General features: G+C 42.2%; 1 protein-coding gene across 5 annotated transcripts; it reads right to left on the reverse strand.

Moving 5' to 3' along the window:
- Nucleotides 1-586: 586 nt before the first annotated feature.
- On the reverse strand, nt 587-17,809 carry KIF23 (kinesin family member 23). Of its 5 annotated transcripts, XM_055716627.1 has the most exons (24): nt 17,672-17,787; nt 17,500-17,569; nt 17,230-17,358; nt 16,055-16,160; nt 15,220-15,356; nt 14,446-14,555; nt 13,681-13,851; nt 12,683-12,724; nt 12,146-12,258; nt 11,881-12,002; nt 11,229-11,331; nt 10,846-10,925; nt 10,641-10,760; nt 9,951-10,110; nt 9,253-9,420; nt 8,870-9,027; nt 8,292-8,465; nt 7,419-7,592; nt 6,729-7,034; nt 4,576-4,806; nt 3,496-3,578; nt 3,124-3,202; nt 2,935-3,005; nt 587-1,376 (listed from the first exon to the last, which is right to left on the reverse strand). In XM_055716627.1, the coding sequence occupies exons 1-24, from the start codon at nt 17,680-17,682 to the stop codon at nt 1,361-1,363; spliced, it is 2,934 nt and encodes a 977-aa protein (XP_055572602.1). In that variant the 5' UTR covers nt 17,683-17,787; the 3' UTR covers nt 587-1,360. The 5 variants fall into 5 exon arrangements, with proteins under 5 accessions (XP_055572602.1, XP_055572598.1, XP_055572597.1 ...); XM_055716623.1 differs by lacking the exon at nt 6,729-7,034 and having other exon boundaries at nt 7,413-7,592; nt 17,500-17,566; nt 17,672-17,809; XM_055716622.1 differs by lacking the exon at nt 6,729-7,034 and having other exon boundaries at nt 7,413-7,592; nt 17,672-17,784.
- Nucleotides 17,810-20,034: the final 2,225 nt, after the last annotated feature.

Raw genomic sequence — 20,034 nt, forward strand, 5'->3', positions numbered from 1 at the left:
CAAAAAGCCTCCGAAACCATTAAGCAGCACTGCCTGCTCCAGACAGTAGAATAATGCTCTACCTCACGCTTTCTCAGAGTGATTATGATCAAGCCTGCTCTTAGCGAGGTGAACGCTAAGCCTACCAGGGGCCAGCCATTACTGCCTCTGTACAGCTTTTGCTCCAGCTGTGGGCCTCTGACCTGCAGAAAAGATGGTGTTTCTTTAAGACTATAAGCCTCTTCATAGACCGCCTGAAAATACATTTATTTATACCTATAGGTATCAACTACAAGCCACAAACAGGCACTCATGTGCCTCGTGTGCTTAAAAAAACGTCCAAAGCTTCAACACCTTTTAATGAGGCAGTCACTCAAAATGGAACCAGCTACCCTTCAAAAGAAATTTGCAGACATGAAAAAAAGATATGTTTTGGACAACCTTAAACGTCCAAGCAGATTCCTTGGTTTAAAGTTCTGAAGTATCCCAAAAGGTGCATTCATTCACAGGCCTTTGCACAAGACACAGTCAAGATGCTGTGGTGCTTACCTTAGGGGCGTGCTAAGCTACAGAAACTAACTAACAAGAATACACTTAGCAAAAGACATTGAATAAATGTATTTATTTAAACGTGTTTGCAGAGTAACACATAGAAAGCTCTCACCATAACTCTGAGCAAATTACCTTTTACCCCTATCTACAGATGTAAAATGTAATTATTTACTTGCAATACAAAATAAAGTAGGTCTGATGTCATCACCATTACTCATCATATCAGTATTCTTGCTTCATTACTATGAAGGTTTGAAGACTGAAGTGTTTTCACAAGCTGACTTACATATTAAATAATCAAAAGAAACTTCTACAAAGAAATCCGTATTACCAAACTGTTGCTATTTATAATAAAATATGAAATGGCATAGAAACACTCTTAAAGTGCGTTACTCCATCTAAATAAATAGCAGCATTTATGCCTCTTCAGAACAGAGGACCTCTCAAGGAAAGGATAAGTGACCAGAACAGAAGTATTTTGAACTATAAAAAGCTGAAAAAAACACGCAAGGCAAAAGCCTTGTCTCATTAGCCTATAAAGATACAGCTTAGTAACAAGGGCTTCATACACACAAGACAGGTGTTCTTCAGAAGTCCGGAGGACACAATGGCAGAACCCCCGTACATCTATTTAAGATATACACACCCACACATATGCTTCTTTGGGACTGCACAGAGTATCTCCCATTTAACCATTGCCTAGCACAGGCCATTATATAAAATATAAGCCTGTAGTAATAACAAAGCAATTTTTATCAAGTTTATCACTGGCAGCAGATATTACATCAGTTTGATAAAATCAAGAGGTTTCCAACGCAGTACACTAAGTTCATGGTTTTCTTCGCCTAAAAAAAGGAAAGAAAAAAGCCACAAGCAAGTTTCAGTTTTTACACAGCAGCAGTTTTCCCTAACAGTAGTCGGTAGCCTATTTACCTATTCTGCTGTATACGCAAGTCTCACATACCTCCCAAGAAATGCAACGACACAAGAAAACAAAGAGCTTATTTTTCAGAAACACTTGTATTTTGCTTTCTTTTTTAGGCAGCCGTGAGCATAAAATAAAGTTTTGTTTAAATTATTAAATAAGTGAAAACAAATACAAGCTCCAACTTGCACAAGCGAACTAAAGGATTCGCTACAACGTTACAAGGCTGTAGGAAGGCTGCAAGTAGCAGTAGCCACCCTGAGCACATTCCAGTTTCTAATGAGATGTAATAAAGTACATGCTAACATGACGAAAGGCAGGTATTTGTCACCTAATCTGAAAGGGGGATTACAGAGTTCAGACACTCCAAAACACCCTTTCACCATAGTTCTAAACTTTTTGGATTCCAAATGCAGTAAGTTTAGTAAGTTAGTTGATTTTGGCTTCACAGAAACCTGTTTACCTCTCCAGCCCTCTCTCCCGCCTGTCAACATGTCTTGCAAACCTGCAAATTTTCTGTCCCTGAGCTGAACAGGTGCTAACAGTGCCATGGAAGTCACCTATCCACAAGAGGCCAAATCTGGATATTGATTTCTGTTCTGCAACACCTAGTTTAACAAAACTATCTTATCTGAAGCATTTCATTTGTCACTGAAGCGTTTTGTTACATGTGAGGCTCAAATATCGGCACTAGCCTTACAAACTGCAGGATCATTTGGGCTTTTTGCTAGAAATTGGGACTTCCAATCTGGTAAAGCTTGCATTTATGTGTGCAGCCGCCACTGATCCTGCCACGTTAGGGAATGATAAGACAGCCCGAAGATTCCACTGTTATCTATGCATTTGAAAAAGAGGCAAATTTCTTCCAGCATGACTAAAGCCCATGCTTCCTTAGTAGATGCCTCGACAATTACACAGCAGGTAGCAGCTTTAATATTAGCAATTCAAGTTATATATGTACATATACGCTCAAGTATACCATTAGGGAGTCCCTATGGTTGCCTTAGTTCCCTACTCCATATTGTAACTTTAATTTAAATTTACCTAAACATACAAAAATGAGTATTCTTTACTACACCAGCATCTAATAACAGCTAGGGGACAGAAGAGGGAATACAGCTTAGTACTTTGTCACTGCCACCCCTCACCCTATTCCACTCTGGACCTGTCAGGCATCTTACGGTTCCCAGCTTTTTAGCCAAGATAGCACAAGATCAAACTTGACATTCTTCTCACTGCACTAAATGCCAGATTTCTATCCAGAAGACAAGTTAATAATTCTGCTTATCCATCCTGTCACCAGTTTCCAACACTGAATAAGCCTGCTTATCTTACAGTATTAAAGAGGTATGCACACCAAATCTAAAGCGGGAAGGGCAGCAAGGTCAAGGGAGGGAAGAAAAAAAAAGTTCTCTCACTGTAGATGTTATCAGGAAAGAGAATGCAATACCCCGGCTACAAAGGAGAGATGCACTTACTTGGGCTGAGCATGATGCTGATATCCAGGTCCAAGAGCTGACCCTGCCCTCATCTCCAGTGCCACAGAACACTGAGAAGACACAGAAAAATCAGTCTCTGTTGCTAACCCCCAGCCCAGCTATCAGCATTACCCCAAACGCTCATCCCGACCAAGCACAAGATGCCCCCCTTCTTCTGTTTTGGCTTACTCTGGTTTCTACATCAGTGCATTCAGAGTCCGCAGCATCCTCGGGTGGTTCAGGATTGGGAGATGATCTTCGCTTTCGACTGCAAGAGGAGTACCCGGAAAGAGTTACAAGCATCACATACTTTAGCAGATTCTTGTACACAAGAGAATGCATTTTATACTTCCTAAATAAATACTTTGCTCTCAGCAGCAGTCCGGCCTTAAAAGCAGCTACAGTATGTATAAACCTCTCCAAGTTACTTTTGCATGATTTCAAAGTTAGATGCGACAACTTCCTGCTCAATCACATTTGGACCTAAAGCGGTTACACAGGCACTGCTGGAGTTATGCATCTCCAGCAGTGTCAGAACCTGAAATTAAGGCCACAACTCACCCAGTTGGAGATTCTTGCTTCAAAGTCTCTATTTCTGTGAACTGCACAGCCTGTCCACCACCTCTGGTTTTGAACACATCACCCTGAAAAGCAAAAGCAATTAACAAGGTACAGTCACTGGGTTAGTACAATAGCTACAGCACTGGTTTTCACAACTGCCATTTCCTTGCAGGTTAGTAGCCAGCAAGCACGTGTGCAAATACAGCATCCCCCCCATTATATATCTTATTATACACAGGACAATAAAGAGCAAACATCATCTACCCTGATGATCATGCAAGACACCCACAGAGCAGTATAAGACAAAAATTTCTATATGATATTGACAACTAAGTAATACCACTGAACTGACGTCATAGGCTTAGTTTCAACAGTTCCATTCCACAGCATGAACAGGTACGTTGTCAGCTATGCAAGACTTTGCTTTTGGAAACGTCGCTACCTACAAGGTTACCTTACAGAAGTGAAGGCTTTTTTAAAACTTAAAAAGAAAAAAAGGCAATATTGGAAAAATGAACCAAATCACAAAGAGCTCTCAATTTGCCTTAGATAAATACAGTCAGTGTTTTGGGACACAAACATTGCAAGCATTCAAAGCCTAGGCTGTCTCACCAACTTGCTTGTCAGCTGACTACTAGAAATTATGTCCTGGAGCATTCGAGCATCCATCACTGCAGCACGCTCACCCATACCACTAGTGGAAATCAAATAACATGACTCCAACAAGACTGACTCCACAGGAGCAGCTGCAGCCACAAGTCTATGAAGCTTTCGCTACATGTAGATTATTGCATTTTACTAGAGGAAAGAAACCAACTTAATTATTTTCAAGGAATATGGTGACCAAGATAAACGATTACACGCTTGTTTATATGAAGTAACGATAAAGTTCAAGAACAATATTTTCAGACTCTAAAAGCTCCCTTGAATCCAGCTACACAAAACTTTCAAATGAAATCTCTTAGCAGACCGAGTCAAAGGTACCCTTTTGCAAGTCAGTAAGCCTGTAGCACAAATACATTGCCAGAAATAGGTTTTGACAGGATTATCACAAGTTTACGATGAAGGCGTTTGCTTTACCTTAATTAGTTTTGTTTCAATCTCCCCATCAGAGGCTAGCTCCTGGTGCGTCAGCATATACTTGTCACACTTAGCTAGTGCCTTTTCACTTGCAGCCGCTACTGTGATGGCATGAGGGACATGTGGCTGCATGACTGTTTCAGTGGGCAGGTTAGAAGGTGGCTTATGATCTACCCATCTCTCCCCAGCTGAGCGTGACCGTCTGTGTCTGGGACGAACTGGAGGTGCACTCTGATCAGGGTGGAAGAGAATCAGAAGAAATCAACACGCTGTAAATCTTTCAGAGGGAATCATTAGCAGAAGTAAACTGTGCAGGTCTGGTTAAGATGTATCTGTATGAAGATCAAAGCTTCGCTCCTAAAGTGCTTTCAGAGTGAATCCTGAAAGGCACCCTTACCAAGAGCCTTGCATAAAATTATTAATGGATAATTTCCGTGCCAATTCCTACTTCCTGTAATTTTTAGCTAAGTGTTATCCAATCTGTTGCATTCCATACCCAATAAAGATATCCTCCTTGAGGAAACTTTACATTTGGTAATGCCTCTCCAGAGTTTCCAAATCAAAACAGATTGCTATGAACATATTAACCAACCAGAAAAAAAGATAAATTTATGTTTCCATGGATTCATTCATGAAGCAAAATGTATTTGAGGTAGCAAAGCAAGCAGACCAAGCATGAATTTCCAACATCTCTAAAAGGATGCAAGACCCTGTAACACTCCTGAGTAAACAGAGCAGAGAAAGGATCCCCCGTGCTAGTGCTTCTGAACTCAGCTGCTGGAAATCCATGAGAAACGATTGATGTTCATGTGTTTTTATTTTTCGAACGTGAATGCCATTGTCAGTTGCTCAGGAAAATGAGAACATTCTGAGAACTTGTTCAAAAGCCGGTGTCCCTTCAAGATCTTTGAATGGGCTTTTGAAAGAGTATTTGTAGACCCTCTCTGCTACATTTACACACTAGTTTTTGAGATCTCTGAATCCTGGTGAGGTTACACAACCCAAACTTGGGAACACAAATCCCATCTACTGCATTTTCAGGTGATTAGCACCAATTAGGATTTCTTTCACCAGTAGACATGAGATTGGCTGTACCCTTTACAGGCAAGCCTCTTACAAGTCTAAAGCAGCTCTTAAAAACTAAACATATATAGGGGAAGGTGGCTTTTGCCAAAAATCTTCCATAAAAAAATGAATTTCAATACTTCTCCCCACCTTTTAGCGAGCAAGTACTTATTTTTTTGATGTTTTTTTGAAACAGTTCTGCCAAGGTACCTTAGAAGTTATGTTCTAAGGAGAGGGCACACTACCACCGGTCACATTTTACTGTGGCAGAAACCACACCCCTCGCTCTGCTGACATCGATTCATGTATTAGTTAACTAGAACAGCATTTTCTTAAAAGCATCTCCCTTACTTCTAAGGGCCAGCAGGAAATTTCGAGGACACTCTCCAAAATGAATCATGCCATGACAAGCTTTCCTCCTCCCAAGAAGCTCTCTCAAGAAGCGGGGGTTGTACAATTCTCTTTGATTTACCTGAGCCACTGCAACAGTGCTATAACATGACAGACGCCACCGATAAACATTTGCACGCATTAGTTCAATGAAAAAAACCCCAGTCCCCAACCTGTAAGGAAAGCCCCCAGTTTTAACACAGATGTGAAAATTAGGGAAGAGACTATTCAAAGAGAGTTCAAGTTAACAGTCACATGAGTGAGATGTTTGTCCAAGCGCTATTTCCAGTAGACATTTGCAGATATGGCTGATAAGACCACCTTTTAACCTGCCCAAACAGACTACGGTAAATTGCAGGCTGCAAGACAGATTCAAGGAGACAGACACAAGTTAAATCAAAAGGACATTCATAGCTAGAGAAAAAGTCTAGCTAGGTTCAGAGTTCCTTACAAGCACTATCTACATGCCAGCAAGAAATACACACGCTGCTTTTAAGGAGTTTCTAAACATCGAGTTAAGAAGTCAAGAAAGTAAGCAGCGAGACTCAGTTTGGAAACAGTATTGTCCTATGCAAAACACATTTAGGGGAAAGCTCCAGTCTGCATTAGGTATGCTCAATATAAGAGAGCAGCTCTAATGAGGTTTTGAGCCAGACTACACAACACTACATTTAGCTTTTGACAGGAGCAGCACTAACCCTGCAGCATCGATCCTCTTCTACTTCTAGCTCATCTCTATGCCTCGGAACCTCAATGACTCCAGTCCAGCACACCCCTCGCCTTCTGCTTGAGTTCTTATAGTCTCTACTTTGTTCTGGTTCTTGGTGTCTACTCCTTGCATTAGAAGTGCCACCGGTAATCTTGTACGAAGGGGTTTTCTGCTCCCATTCAATAACACAGGATACCACAGAAATGCTGCTACAAGAATTATAATGCCTATGCACCTGCTGGCTGCTCACGAGCTGCTGGCTGTTAGGGACCTGAGTAGTAAGGTTACTAGAAGGCTAGAGAGAACGGGAAAGAAGTTAGTGAACATACAGAACTGTCAATTTGTAAGGCAATAAAACAATGAACACTGACAATGTGCAAAGTGCCAATTCAGCTATTCAAGCTTAAAGTTTTGGAGAGGTATTGTGTTGCAGTGACAGCATTAAGAATCGGGTATTCTTCCAGCACCAGTAGCCTTAGAAGGTAGAAGCACGAATAAAGATCACCGACTGATAAATACAACAAGAGACAAAGAATTCAAAGCAAGTTTAAGTTACCTAGATTCTGTGCTTGGGAACTAATTTCTAGCCACTAAAAATAAGTAGCCTGCACTTTAGTTTGCTCTTCTAAATATGCTTTTCCCTAAATCAGGAGGTGTTTCAAAGGCCACTTACTGGTACTGGTGAAGGAGACACTGATCTCTGAACAGGCTTCTCTCTGTCTCTCTCCCGCGAAGGCCTCTCTGGCTTTTCATTTTTTGGTTCAGTAACAATGGCCTTCAGTTGCTTCAGTTTTTCATCTTTCACCCAAAGTTTGTTCTGCATTTCCAGCTGCTTTGCTGCTACACGACGCTCCTACAAAGACAAGCAAGGAAAAGCATGAAGTACCTTACACAAAAGCACAAATAAGTGTGCTGAAAGTTTGAAGAGAATTGTATATTCCACATGGAACGAAATTCCTCCCCACTGAGATAGAAGCTGTTGGAAATAACCACACATCAAGCTAAAGAAAGACTTCCCAGATTATAAAATAATACCATGTTTAATGCCACAATCATTTTGCTTCCTAATTTATGACAAATGGGAACATGTCTAACCAGTTTTATCAATGATCTTGTAGTAGTAAACGGTCCTGCAGTAGTAAAAGGTAATCCTGCAGATTTCCTTCCCTTATCACTTGTCAAGTGCATAGCTGAATAGGAGTTTACATGAGATAAACGGGAAATTCTGACAGTAGGCTTCCAGAGACAACTGACAGAAGAGAATCACTCCTTAGAGTGCCACAAACCCAAAAGAACAAATTCTACGTATTGAAGTGACACAGTGCTTAAGAGAGCTGCTCTAGCTGCATCAGAAGTCCTTGATGAATTTATCATACCTTACTACATTTATAAAAAGTTAAGTTCAAAATGTCCGTTAAGCCCATAATTAAAAGCTGAACATCTCCATTCTTAACGTTACTACTGTATAAAAACACTCAGGACAAACAAGCTGTCCAGCTTCCCCCAGCACTGCTCCATTACTCATTTCTAACGGATATGGCAGTACACTTACACACTCCTTCTCCCATTTCATGGCTGTTTCTGCCACCACGCCTTGCAATCGTGCCTCCAGCCGACGCTTGTCGGAAGCCTGACGTTGCAATTTCTGGCTCTTGCTTTCTAGTTCTTGCTGAAGATTACGCTTGTCATCTTCATAAATTGTGGTAGTTTTCTCCAAAATCTCAATCTGGAGGAAGAGAGGAAGGAATTGGCTATGCTGCTTAGAAGCGCAACCGTCTAAGCCCAGAATTGCTAGTTATATCTGACTTAACATATACTAGAATATATTAGCTGATGTACAAATATATCCAGGTAAATAGTCCACACTGCAAACAGTTTAAGAGATTTTACAACTTTTTTATAAGTTGTCCTTCTTAATGTTCTAAGAAAATCCTCACCTCGTAAGAAAGCCAAAAAGCTAAGTGTTCAGTAAAGCTCCCCTAAAAATACTACTTTTTTTTAGAATGATTTTAGAAACAAAATCTTGTTTCTAATATTCATCTTGTAAGCAACTTCTGATGTCAAGAAGCTTGCCAAACAGTACATAGAAAATACATTTTGTGCTTAGCTTTAGATAAGGAAAAAACTGACCTTGTATTCCAGAGTTTTAATTTTCTTCTCCAGGCGTTCTAGCTCCATTTTCTGTCCTGCTATTGTTTTTTCTTTTTCAGACAGTTTTCCTTGAATATAGTTTTCCTTGGATACAACACTGGAGTCAAATTCTTGTAGCGCTGTTTTAAATGCAAGCACTGCAAGAGAATTGATATATTTCATCTTCTCACTGCATCTCTGTAATATCAAAAGCAGTTCTGTTTTTATCCTATCAGTTTTACACTACCAGCTATTTCATTACCTCAGAAAAGGTTTTTTAAATGATCAGTCTAGACAACATACTTTTGTGTTGGTAAAGAGATGCTTTGAGTAGTAATAATGACACAAAATATCTAGCTCTGCACTAATGTTCAAATTCTTACCATTTTTGCCAAACTCCTTTAACAACATTTGTCGCATTTTATGGCGTTTTTCCAGGACTTCAATAAGCCTTGGAAGTGTTTGATCATCATTAACATCCAATAATTCACATGAAGGCAACGGTGGAAAGTTCTGCAAAAACATTTCTGTAACAGATTGCTCTTCTGTTTCTGTAAGATTTAGAGCCAAGAAAGTCTGTCAGCAAGCTACAGAACAGAAAAATCCCATTTGACAATGCTCAGTCACAGATCATTCATTCCACAGTATCACGAAGCAGACAGAACTTAAAATAATTAATGAGAACTAGACGTTTTCAGCAGAGATGACAGTCTTGAGAAAAAAATTAAAGGTGACGTTCTCAATTCATTGCTTTATAATAGCTCCAGGCAACTCCCGATTTCTAAAGTAGGCGTTAAGCATTCAAAAACATCAAAGCACCATCCTCAGCACAACTTCCTTTCAGGAGCTGCATTAACAGGACCATGAATTCAACTGATCTCCAATAAGAAAGAATCACTTTGAGACTTACCCAGGCAGGCAACACTGCAGTATGAGCAGAGCAGTACCAGCTGCAGAGAAGGCTCACAACCAACAGTTAAGTGAAGTTCCTTTTGCACATTCAAGCCTCAAATAATTTGTTTCAAAATACCTTACAGGAAAAAACCCCTGTGCTGTAATCACCTAGCATTCCAGTATTTACCTCCATTTTTCGGGCCACCCCGCAGCTCCAATTTCTGCGAGAGCTCCTCCCTGAAGGCCTGATTCCTAAAGCGCCGGCCCGGCGTTAAACCACAGAGTGGTCTGTCCACAGGTCTGGCAACTTCCACTTCCTGGGTCATTTCTGCAAAGCGCATGACTTGCTACAAAAGAACAAAACCAAGTTTAACAAAACTAACCAGACGCAGTCCAATGTAAGTTTAAAAGTGATATTTTAGGTCAATAAAAGTGTTAGAGAAGACATTATCAAGCTATAATCTCTGGTAGTTTCCAACTAGATAGCTTGGGATTCTGAAGTGGAGCATCCAGAAACTTTCCCAGTAAAACCTCCCCAACTTCAGCCCCGAAGGAACTGTGAAACAGACTGTGCAGACAGCTGAAGTTTCTGCAAGTACTGTCACAGGAGGGATTAAGCACCTAAATAGGACTATTTGGACCTCTGTAAATAAGAGAAACCTTTCTTATTTTACAAGCAGCAGTTGTACTTTTTAAGAATAAAACCCAAGACTTGTAGGGCACATTTGCCCTACAATATTATACTTGATTATCTGAAGTGCACAAGCAACAAAGATTATCATTCCTCTCATCTACTAAAGTACAAGAATTCAGTGACAAACAAACGAAAAAAAAAAAAAAAAAGGAGGGAATGAGGCAAGATCTGCAAGAAAGTTACCAAGCTTTCCTCGTAGTCCTCAGCTTTAGGATTAACGCACACAATCATACGCACTTTTCCTTCACCATCAAAGTAGTTCTTGAAGAGATGAGTCAGTTTGGAATCTCTGTATGGAACCATCTTAAAATAAAGCACACGAAAGATCTAGTAAGCTTTCATTACACCAGATCATCATCAGAAGACAATTAGATAATGGGCTGCATACCTTATTTGTTCCATACATCTGGTTTTCCCGCAGAACTTCAATACATGTTCTTAAAGTCATTAATGACTGATTAATATTACCTTAAAAAAAACCCACAAGACAAAAAATTCTGTAAGCAGCCATTTGGATCATGTTCCCAAATTACTTAGCAGTTTACTCAAGAACAAATTGCTTGGACTTAAGTTGTATTTGTTACAGATAACTGCTTTAATGAACTGAAGCATCAGAATAAGTGCTACTAAAAACTTCCAGTTTCCAAACTGGAGGATTTGAGATCATCAAATCAGACAACTGAACACTGTAACAGAACACGTCAGTTCTTCCTATGATAGTCTTTAATACGAGCACGTAGAATTACCAGGCTGTCCAAAGGTGGTACATACCTGCTTCTCGCAGCCTGTTCCCTTCAGCTTTTGTTCTATTTGTTCTTTCACTTCCAGCCAGATCAACTAAAGACAGCTGGCTTAAAGTGATTTGTTCTTTCTCCTGTTAAAGAAAACAAATTATGTTAGGCTAATGATTAGCTCTATGTTCCTTCCAATAGAGTAAAGGGAACACCCCCTGCCCCCCAAACCTAAACCAGCATGCACACTTAAAAATAATGCGCGTTGTGCCTTTCATTTAAAGTCTGACTGCATTTTTACAGCCCTTAATGTAAGAAGCTGTGCACCAACGGCTTTTCTTGTAAGTTTCGCAGATCCCTTGTCTTGGGCCACAAGTTATGTCTGCACTCATTCAGATTCTCCAAGTTTTAGATCTTAAATAGTTTTTGCTCAAAAGCAGCAGAGGCTAAAACCTAAAGGAATAAGCAGCTTCACCCGCCATTTAATGCCCCATTTTCATTATGAAAAGATCAATTCTGAGAAAGACTCAAAAATTTAAATAATTTTAACTTCTGCCAAAGTGAAATTTCTAACCCTCAAGACACAGTAACTGTTTCAGTAGGCCATGCTGTCAGGTTCACCACCTTTTCTAACCTAAATATACATGCTTAACACACACAGCTCTCCTTTAACAGCCGGCCCCACAATTCACCTGTAGCACGTTATCTCCATCTGCATCCAGGGGTGCCTGAGCCAACTTGATTATAAAAACACCATGAGAGCGACTAGATTCTCGATTCAGCTGAGTGTGTGCAATACGCCTCTTCTTTTGACCTGTTCAGAAGAAAAATAATCCCTCCAAAAACCTGTTTTATTTAACAAACTTGCCACCTGGCAAAGACCAATCTGCTTTCAGCATGATAGCGTGAAGAATTACATATCTGTACCAAATTTAAGTAGTTAATTTGAAGATTTACCTCTCCAAAACACTTCAAAAGCTTCTTCTGTAGATTTCACCTCTACTTCTGTGCATCCTGTGACATACATGTTGTGATTCTGGTCTTCGCGAAGCATTTTGGACTGTGGAGGTCTTAAAGACAAAGGGCAAATGAAAGAAAAAAAAGCCAACAATAAAACTGAGTGGAGTTTTTTGTACAACAATGCATGCCATGCAAATTTTTTTTTGTTTAAGTACAAAATTCAGAATGAATATGTCAATTATCCATACAGCAGATGGAAGAGGAAGTGCAGGTACACGGACACATACTCAGCCAAGATTAGTTACACTTCAGCTACTGCTTTAATTTAGAAGCTACATTTAATTGCAATTCTTATCGGAAATTATGGGTTTGGATGGCAGCTACTGTTTTTCTACATGCATACAGAAGCAAGATGGCTTCAACAGTGTTCTATATTTGCTAGTAAAGCAAGAAGAGAGAGGGAGTTAGTGTCTTTTCTGCTTCTACTAAAAACTTCACTTTTCAATATTGGGAATACTATGCTCATGCACATACATAAAGTCACCATTTCGCACAGGAGTGTTGCAATTGTTCCACCTACCAAAAAACCAGGGTTAAAAAAAAATTAAGTCATTTAGCTCGCGTCTACAATCTTTTCACATATACACTGTAGCTTCCATAAACAGAAATAATCCAAGGTTCCTCATCAGCTGATTTTTGGGTATAAGCACAAACACTAAACCAAATAATTTTATTTTTCTTTAAAAAGCATTCACAGGTATTCAAACCCCTTTTCAAATCAGTACCCTGGAGACAGCTCTTGACATTTCAGAGACAGAGCATGGTTTGCTCTAGTCTTTGCAAATCATCCAGTTCTTTAACACATGTGCTGATGGACAGGCATAGGGCTTTCTTTAATGGATTTAGAGTTTTTTTAAAAAATCTATTCAAAGTCTCATCTGCAGACTTTTTTCTGTCTCAAGATTTACCAATTTTAGACATCAGCCAAATACACACCTTTCTAAAAAATACCCAGAATTTCATTTACGAGACAATTCACTTCTGTTTTCATGGAAACTACTGACATAAGTGAAATAATAGGCAAATTTGCATTAGCTATAAAGCAACAAGAAAACAGCAGCTTTCACCCAATACACTGTTTCCAGGACAAATAATGTCAGCTGTGGAACAGCTTACTCTTCAAGCTATAGTCGCTCTAAGAACAGTACTCACAGAAAAGCATGAACAGACTTAGAATCTCAGTGGGATACAGTAACACAACACACTCCCTAACAAATAAAATATTTGCTTATTAATCTCCCATTATAACGAGGAAGGGAGCATCAAGTCTTAGCAGCAACAAAACCACCACCAGTACTGGGCACACTTAAATACTATAGTCTGGACCCCTTTGCCACCACCTTTTTCACGTGGCTTGTTTAAGTGATTCCCATGAATTGAACTAGACTTGCCAAGATTACAGCTGCAAAGACATATTGCAGTTCCTACAAAAGTGTAACTGAAGTAGCAGTAACGGTATTCATAACACTAACTTTGGTTTTATAGGCTCAAAGGGAGCTTCCTCCAGCAGGTCATATATGTAGTTGTTGTAGATCTCGATATAGGAGACAAAGACACTGTAGACATTATCTTCATCAACCTCTTCCACTTTGCAGTGATCTTGAACATTGATCATATCAGCAAATTCTGGATCTATTTGTCGCCTGTTAAACACACACAGTAAGCGATTGCAGCATCCACAGACAGCTAACACATCAGACAGAGACCACACAGTTAAAAAGCAAATCTACGTACAGATAGTATGATGTGAGTATAGAAATGCTCACACTAGCATTCTACAATTCACACCACAATCAGTCACATTACATTAAAAAAAAGCATTCTGAAAAGTTTAAGCAGATGAAGTTTCATCTGACACCACCGTACTCTGCTGCAGTAAGAAATGCCTCGCAAAATTCCTGCACAGTCAACACTTCTATCCTCCACTCAGCAATCTCACTATTTCACAAAATATCCAAGTTTAACTTCACAGTACTCCTACTCAAAGTCACAGCACTTTACTCATGGGTTAACTGGTACAAAAAATAGACTCCCGTTGCCTGATTTTAAGTCTTCTAATCTAAATACTTAACCATCCGATTGCTCAAACCACATGAAATATACTAACTTTCCATTAATATTTTTCTTTATTTTTTTCAAGGGAAGGATAAAGAGACCATGATTAAGCTAAAACCAAAACAACAGAGTAACATTTATATTAATTAAATTCATTCTGCCTGTTAACAATAGTTACTTACTTGCCAGATGGAATTTTTGGAACAGGCATGGCATCTCTTTTCTGGCGCTCTAATAGAGCATCTACTTCACACTGAACATCCACACCATTCTTGTCATCAAGCTTAAAAACCTGGAGTAGTGAATATATTTGGACAATATAATGACAAAAACTAGAGAACAGAAGGTGTTGGCCAGCAAAACAAATTAGTTGATTAAGCTGTCTGGCGACTAACAAATACCATGCCCCTCACTAACACTTGATCTGCTGGCTAATGCAAAGTAGATCTGACAGAAAACAGATATTTCCAAGAAAACAACATTTTGCAGAAGCTACCAAGCTAGTATGCTACCAAGGAAAAGACTTCCGGTATTATTTCAAATATATTTAGATACCAAAAATCCAGAGATGTTTGACCATGAGGAAAGCCTTGCATCTCCTGTATTATTTTAGATATGGTTTCCTTTGGCTTTTGTATCTTTGGCTAGATCTCATTCCCTAACTCAAAAAAAACCCCAAAAAACCAAGAGAGGAAGCTTCCACAGTAGTTAATTAAAGAATGAGCAACAATTATAAGGATAGCCAAACCATACATCTTCACAAAATGTCCATCCTAGCTACTATGCCTGTGTCCTTGGCCCTGCTCTTCAAATCTCAAGGGGGTGGGTTCTGTTTGGTTGAAGTGCTCCAGCCATATGAGTAGACAGGAGATAAACACTTTGAACAGAACATTTTATCTAGTGGTTTTAGGCTGTTATAAGCAACAGCATGGAGAATTCACTGCAAGACTACTCACAAATCGCTTGGCCTGGAATGGTCCTATGCTGTTGAAGATCATATCCAAACACCGTGGGAGGAGCCCTCCATCACCAGGAGAACCCGTCATGGTGTGAGTTTTCCCGCTGCCTGTCACACCATATGTAAAAAGGAGACCTAGGAGGGACAGGAGATTTATGTAATCATGCTCGCTGTCTCAAAGAAAAGCTCAGTTATAATCACATGCCCTGTCTTTCCTGGGTCAAACATATTTGGAAAAAAACAATGACTCCTTTTGAACAATTAACAGTAAACCATTCCAGCCCATCAAAAGCCACTGCCGTTGCTAGTGTTTGCATCTATCACCAATAGTCGCTTCAACTACAGCTGACAGTAGCTATCATCCTCTCTGGGGAGACTGCATTTGGAAGCCAAAAAATGGAAGGAATTCGCCAAGTCCCAGGTGTAGAGGGCTGATTTGTTACGACTGTTACTCAGGAGTCTGACATAAGCCAGATATTTCAAGGACCATGATATCAAACCCTACATAGTGATTACTGTAGTCAGTCTTTAGGTGGTAATCATCACTTTCTGCAGAAAAAAAGCTTCTCCAGTTAATGGCGTACAAAAAGATTAAACCGTGACACAAGTAACATTCGAGTCATAATGAAGGTAAATAGGTTTAAAAGTAATGAAAGGCAAGAAGAGCTTCCAAGGATGTTGTACAGGGGAGCTGAACCACAACCTTCCATTGCAAACAAGATACACGTTTTTAGTTAGACAAGCTAAGAAACCTTGAAAGACATGAAATCATAGCAATATAAGAAACTGTACAGTAGAGGTGCAGAGAAGTCGTAGAGAACAAAATTGCTTACCATTTTTCCCATGAATGAGATCTTCCACTAGAGGTTTAGCCACCACGTCAAAAAGCTCCTTCTGAGCAACAAGGGTGCCAAACACTTCTTTAAATGAATATTGCGTCTGAAGAAGAGAAGATACATCATCCTAAACATTAAGTTTGCCTGTCCAGAAGTCCATTGCTTCATCCATTAGAACTGCTTTCTATCGGTTTACCAGAATGATAAAAGATTCTGCTTTAGGATTATACCAGTGTTTGAACCTGGGCAGTTGCTCCAATTTAACTATTCTGAGAATAAGATGTGTATAAAGAAGAGCAACAACAGTCTCATTTTCACAGAGGTTAAGTCCAGAAATAACCAAAACAATCACAAAGCCCAGTTACTAGAGAATATCACAATTTACAGTTTCAAGCTCAAATTTATTTGAGCTCCTACCATAAAATACGCAAGCATTGAGCAAACGGACACCTACAATGGCCAAAGTCAAGTTGTTACGGCATTTAATCATTTTGTTTTAAGCTTGTGTCTTTTTCCAGTCTAGCCTCAATTTCCAGTCATAGGTTTTCAATATGCTTTTTTTTGGGATAAATTTAATCACTTTTCAATCAAAACACCTACTTATGTAAATATTTGAATTTCAAGGTTCTGAGCAAAGGTTTGTTTACCAAATTTTTAATCAATCTTTGCTTATTTTATTTAAGCCTCACTTTGTATACACAGCCTACAGCTCGGCCCCCGTCCTATACTATAAATAGGGAAACACTGCTTTTTGCCCGACTTCAACCGTTATTTCATCCGTGTCTGGCTTAGCTTAGAGCTGGTGCCTTTCAATCAGCCCTACATGAAGAAGTCCTTCACTCTAAATATTCGCCAGGTTTGCTTTTGCTCCTTTTACCCTCTTCCTCCACCTTGTAGAAGAAGCCTCTTCATATATGAACAATATACTTGATGGCTAAGGAAATGGTGCCTTTTTGCTCTAGATGGGTTTCTGGTTTTGAAAACCCACTTTTCTGAAAGCACAAACCAATTTGCACCCTGCAAGAGACACTGCAAGCCAGGGGAAAACATCGACCGCAGGGAAAAGGCGCCCAGTCCCCGCTTCCAGGCTGGAAGGCAGCCCCTTAGCTGAGCACTGCCCCACGGTGGGCACACGCGTGGATACGGGGCCCCACCGACCCCCAGGCCGTTACCTCCCGGTACTCCCCGTTGCGGAATATCCTGTATCTGTCGGGCGGGTGGATCTGCACGGTGGTCTCGTTGATCACCTCGATGCAGCCCTCCTGGTCCGGGCCGCTGAGCGGCCGCACCCTGCAGTACACCTGCGGGGAGAGGGCGGGCAGCGGGGGGACCGGGCCCGTCACCCCTCAGCGCAGCCCCGGGGGGCGGCGGCGGCGAGCCCAGCCCCCAGGGCCCCCTCCCCGGTGCTCCGGCGCCGCCGGGCCCCGCGCCCCCGCACTCACCCCCACCGGGTCCTTCAGGCTGGGGTGGGACGGCTTCTTCGGCGCCGGGCGCCGCGGCGTCCTGGCTCTACTGGGAGAAGGGGGAGGCGTGAGAGGCGGCCCCGGGCCAGGCCAGGCCAGGCCGGGCCGGGCCGGGCCGGGCCGAGCCGGGCGTGTGGGGGAAGCGACTTACACCGCCTTCATGCCGCGTGTGGCCGGGTATCACGATCGAGACGGTCGCGCCCGAGGCAGACGCCACCGCCCGAGCTCCGCGCTGCCTCCAACGAGCGGCCCGCGCGCGCGCGGAGATTCAAATGCAACGTATCAGCGCTCGCAGCCCCGCCGACGTCATCACGCCGCGCGCTGTCGCTGTACGGCGCCGCCGGCCGCCAGCGTTGCCACGGCGACGCCAACGGGCGCGGCCCGGAGCGCCAGCGCCCCCCGGTGGGCCCGGCGGACCCGCACTCGCGGCACGGCGGGACCCGCGCCCGGCGGGAGTGGCCGGAGCCCCGGGGCCTCGCTGAGGCCTGCTGCCATCCCCGGGGGCCGCGCTGGGGGCACTGCCGCCCGGGCGGGCCCAGGGCCGGGCCCGCAGGCTGGGGGCGCGGCGCTGCCGCAGGGAGAAGGCTGAAGCAGCCGCGGGGGCTCTGGGTGCCCCGCGGGGCAGCGGGAAGGCGACCTCCACCCCCGGGGCTGCTTTTCCACCCGCTGCTCGCCTGAGGCAGCTGGGGGCAGCGGGTGGCTGCGGTGCCGGGCCCGGGCTCCAGGCCCGGCCAGGCCACGGCAGCCCCCGCCCGGGAGGCCCGGGATGTGTCTGGTCTCGTATTTGTTTTATCAGCTCGGTTCAAGTAAAGGCTGAGGCTCGGGGAATGCGCTGTAACCCGGCAATTCTGCTGTGCCAGGCCCTCCCTGTTGCAAAGCCGCTACCTGCCTGGAGGTAAATTAGTTAATTCCTGTAGGAGATGCTTAGCGGTGGAAAACAAAGCCTGGAATGTGAAGTTTAGACACCCATGAAAAACCCGGCCAAACAAGTCTATTGAAAGACCTAACTTCCAGACAAGGAAATGCATTTCTAATTCCAGTGGGGAAACTGGGGTGAAGGGTGAAGTAACTGGGGTGTTAACCCTGGGTAGCAGTTCTAGAGGTGTCCAGCGGGTTGAACTCCTCTCTTAAATCACAGACTCCAGTCAAGTCTCAGTTTTAGTGCAAGTTAACCAAATCAAGTAAGCTTACCCTCTTAAGGGAAAAAAAAAAAAAAAAAAGGAAGAAAGAAGATCCAGAGAAATCCCAACCCTTTTATTCTTTACTGTGACTGCTATCAGGAGAAGCCAGTGTCCTGGGCCAACCTTAATTTTTGAACAGTGTTTTAAAATACACTGAAACGGAAGAATTTCTTAAGTTCTCATAACATATCAAGGATACAAATGGTCAAGATCAAACGGACCTACCCAGGAGCAGAAACAGAGACCCACGTGCAGTCCCACTGCCACGGAGCGCCTCGCAAGGCACGACCATCCTCACCCTGCACCCTGAAACTGCTAAGGTGGGGCTGCCACCCTAAAAACCAGACTGAATTCCCAAACAGTGTCTGAAGCTGCACTTCCCACAGCAAAAAACTCCACTCACACTTCCGCTGACTGCCACAGCAGCGGCTTGCTTCTCGTGGATCCCAGACCACTTAGGACTTAAATGAAACCCAGCATACTGATACCCACCTGGAAAATGATACACGCAGGATGGATGATAGGACGGTTCAGTGTCATCGCAGGAGGAGAGGCGTTTTAACAAGCAAGCTAACGATTCGCACACGGGTGCCTTTCCCAAGACTGAAGGTACAGCCAGTCAGACAACAACGCCTGCCTCGACTGGGGAGCTGTTCCGGAAGACAGTCCTAACTCCTGCTACAGTCATGTTCATACCCTCATTCCAGTTTATTTAAAGCCACATTGTGTGTTATAGTTTTCTGGAAACAGACGTGTATTTTGGATTAAGCGTTATTCAGGAATATTCAGATTCACCTTTTACCTTAACCAAGGGAACCTGATAGACCTAAAAATCTGCTGTATCTGCACAGTTCATCAGCGCAGTAAAATCTGCCTGGCTGAAGAGGAGATAAGTGATGATCTCTGGGATTTGGTCATAAAGTTAATGGGTTTGTTTGGGATTTGCTCCAGACTGGGCACAGACACACACTGAAACAACGTGTTTCAACAAATAAATATCCTGTATTATTTATTTGTAACAATTTGACACAGAATTTTTATTTCTTTATGTGAATAAAATTTAGTACATTGAGTAGATTTTTGAAGGCCTGTCTCCAACTGAAGAAGAAATCTGGCTGACCCGTGCTGCTTCGAGGTCATTCACTTGTTCAGTGTGTAAAGTATGTGCCAGACAAAGGGTCCATGCAAGGCACTGCAGGATCCAAAGGGATTATGGTAGTGTATAATATGGTGCTGCATTTTTTTATGTAGTTTTCCTACAAATAATGTCACCTGAGGAAGATGAGAGGAATTCCCAAATTCAAAAGTTAAATGGCCAAGAAGAAAACAATTC

This window comes from Falco cherrug, chromosome 7, assembly GCF_023634085.1.
Source record: "Falco cherrug isolate bFalChe1 chromosome 7, bFalChe1.pri, whole genome shotgun sequence".
NCBI lineage: Eukaryota > Metazoa > Chordata > Aves > Falconiformes > Falconidae > Falco > Falco cherrug.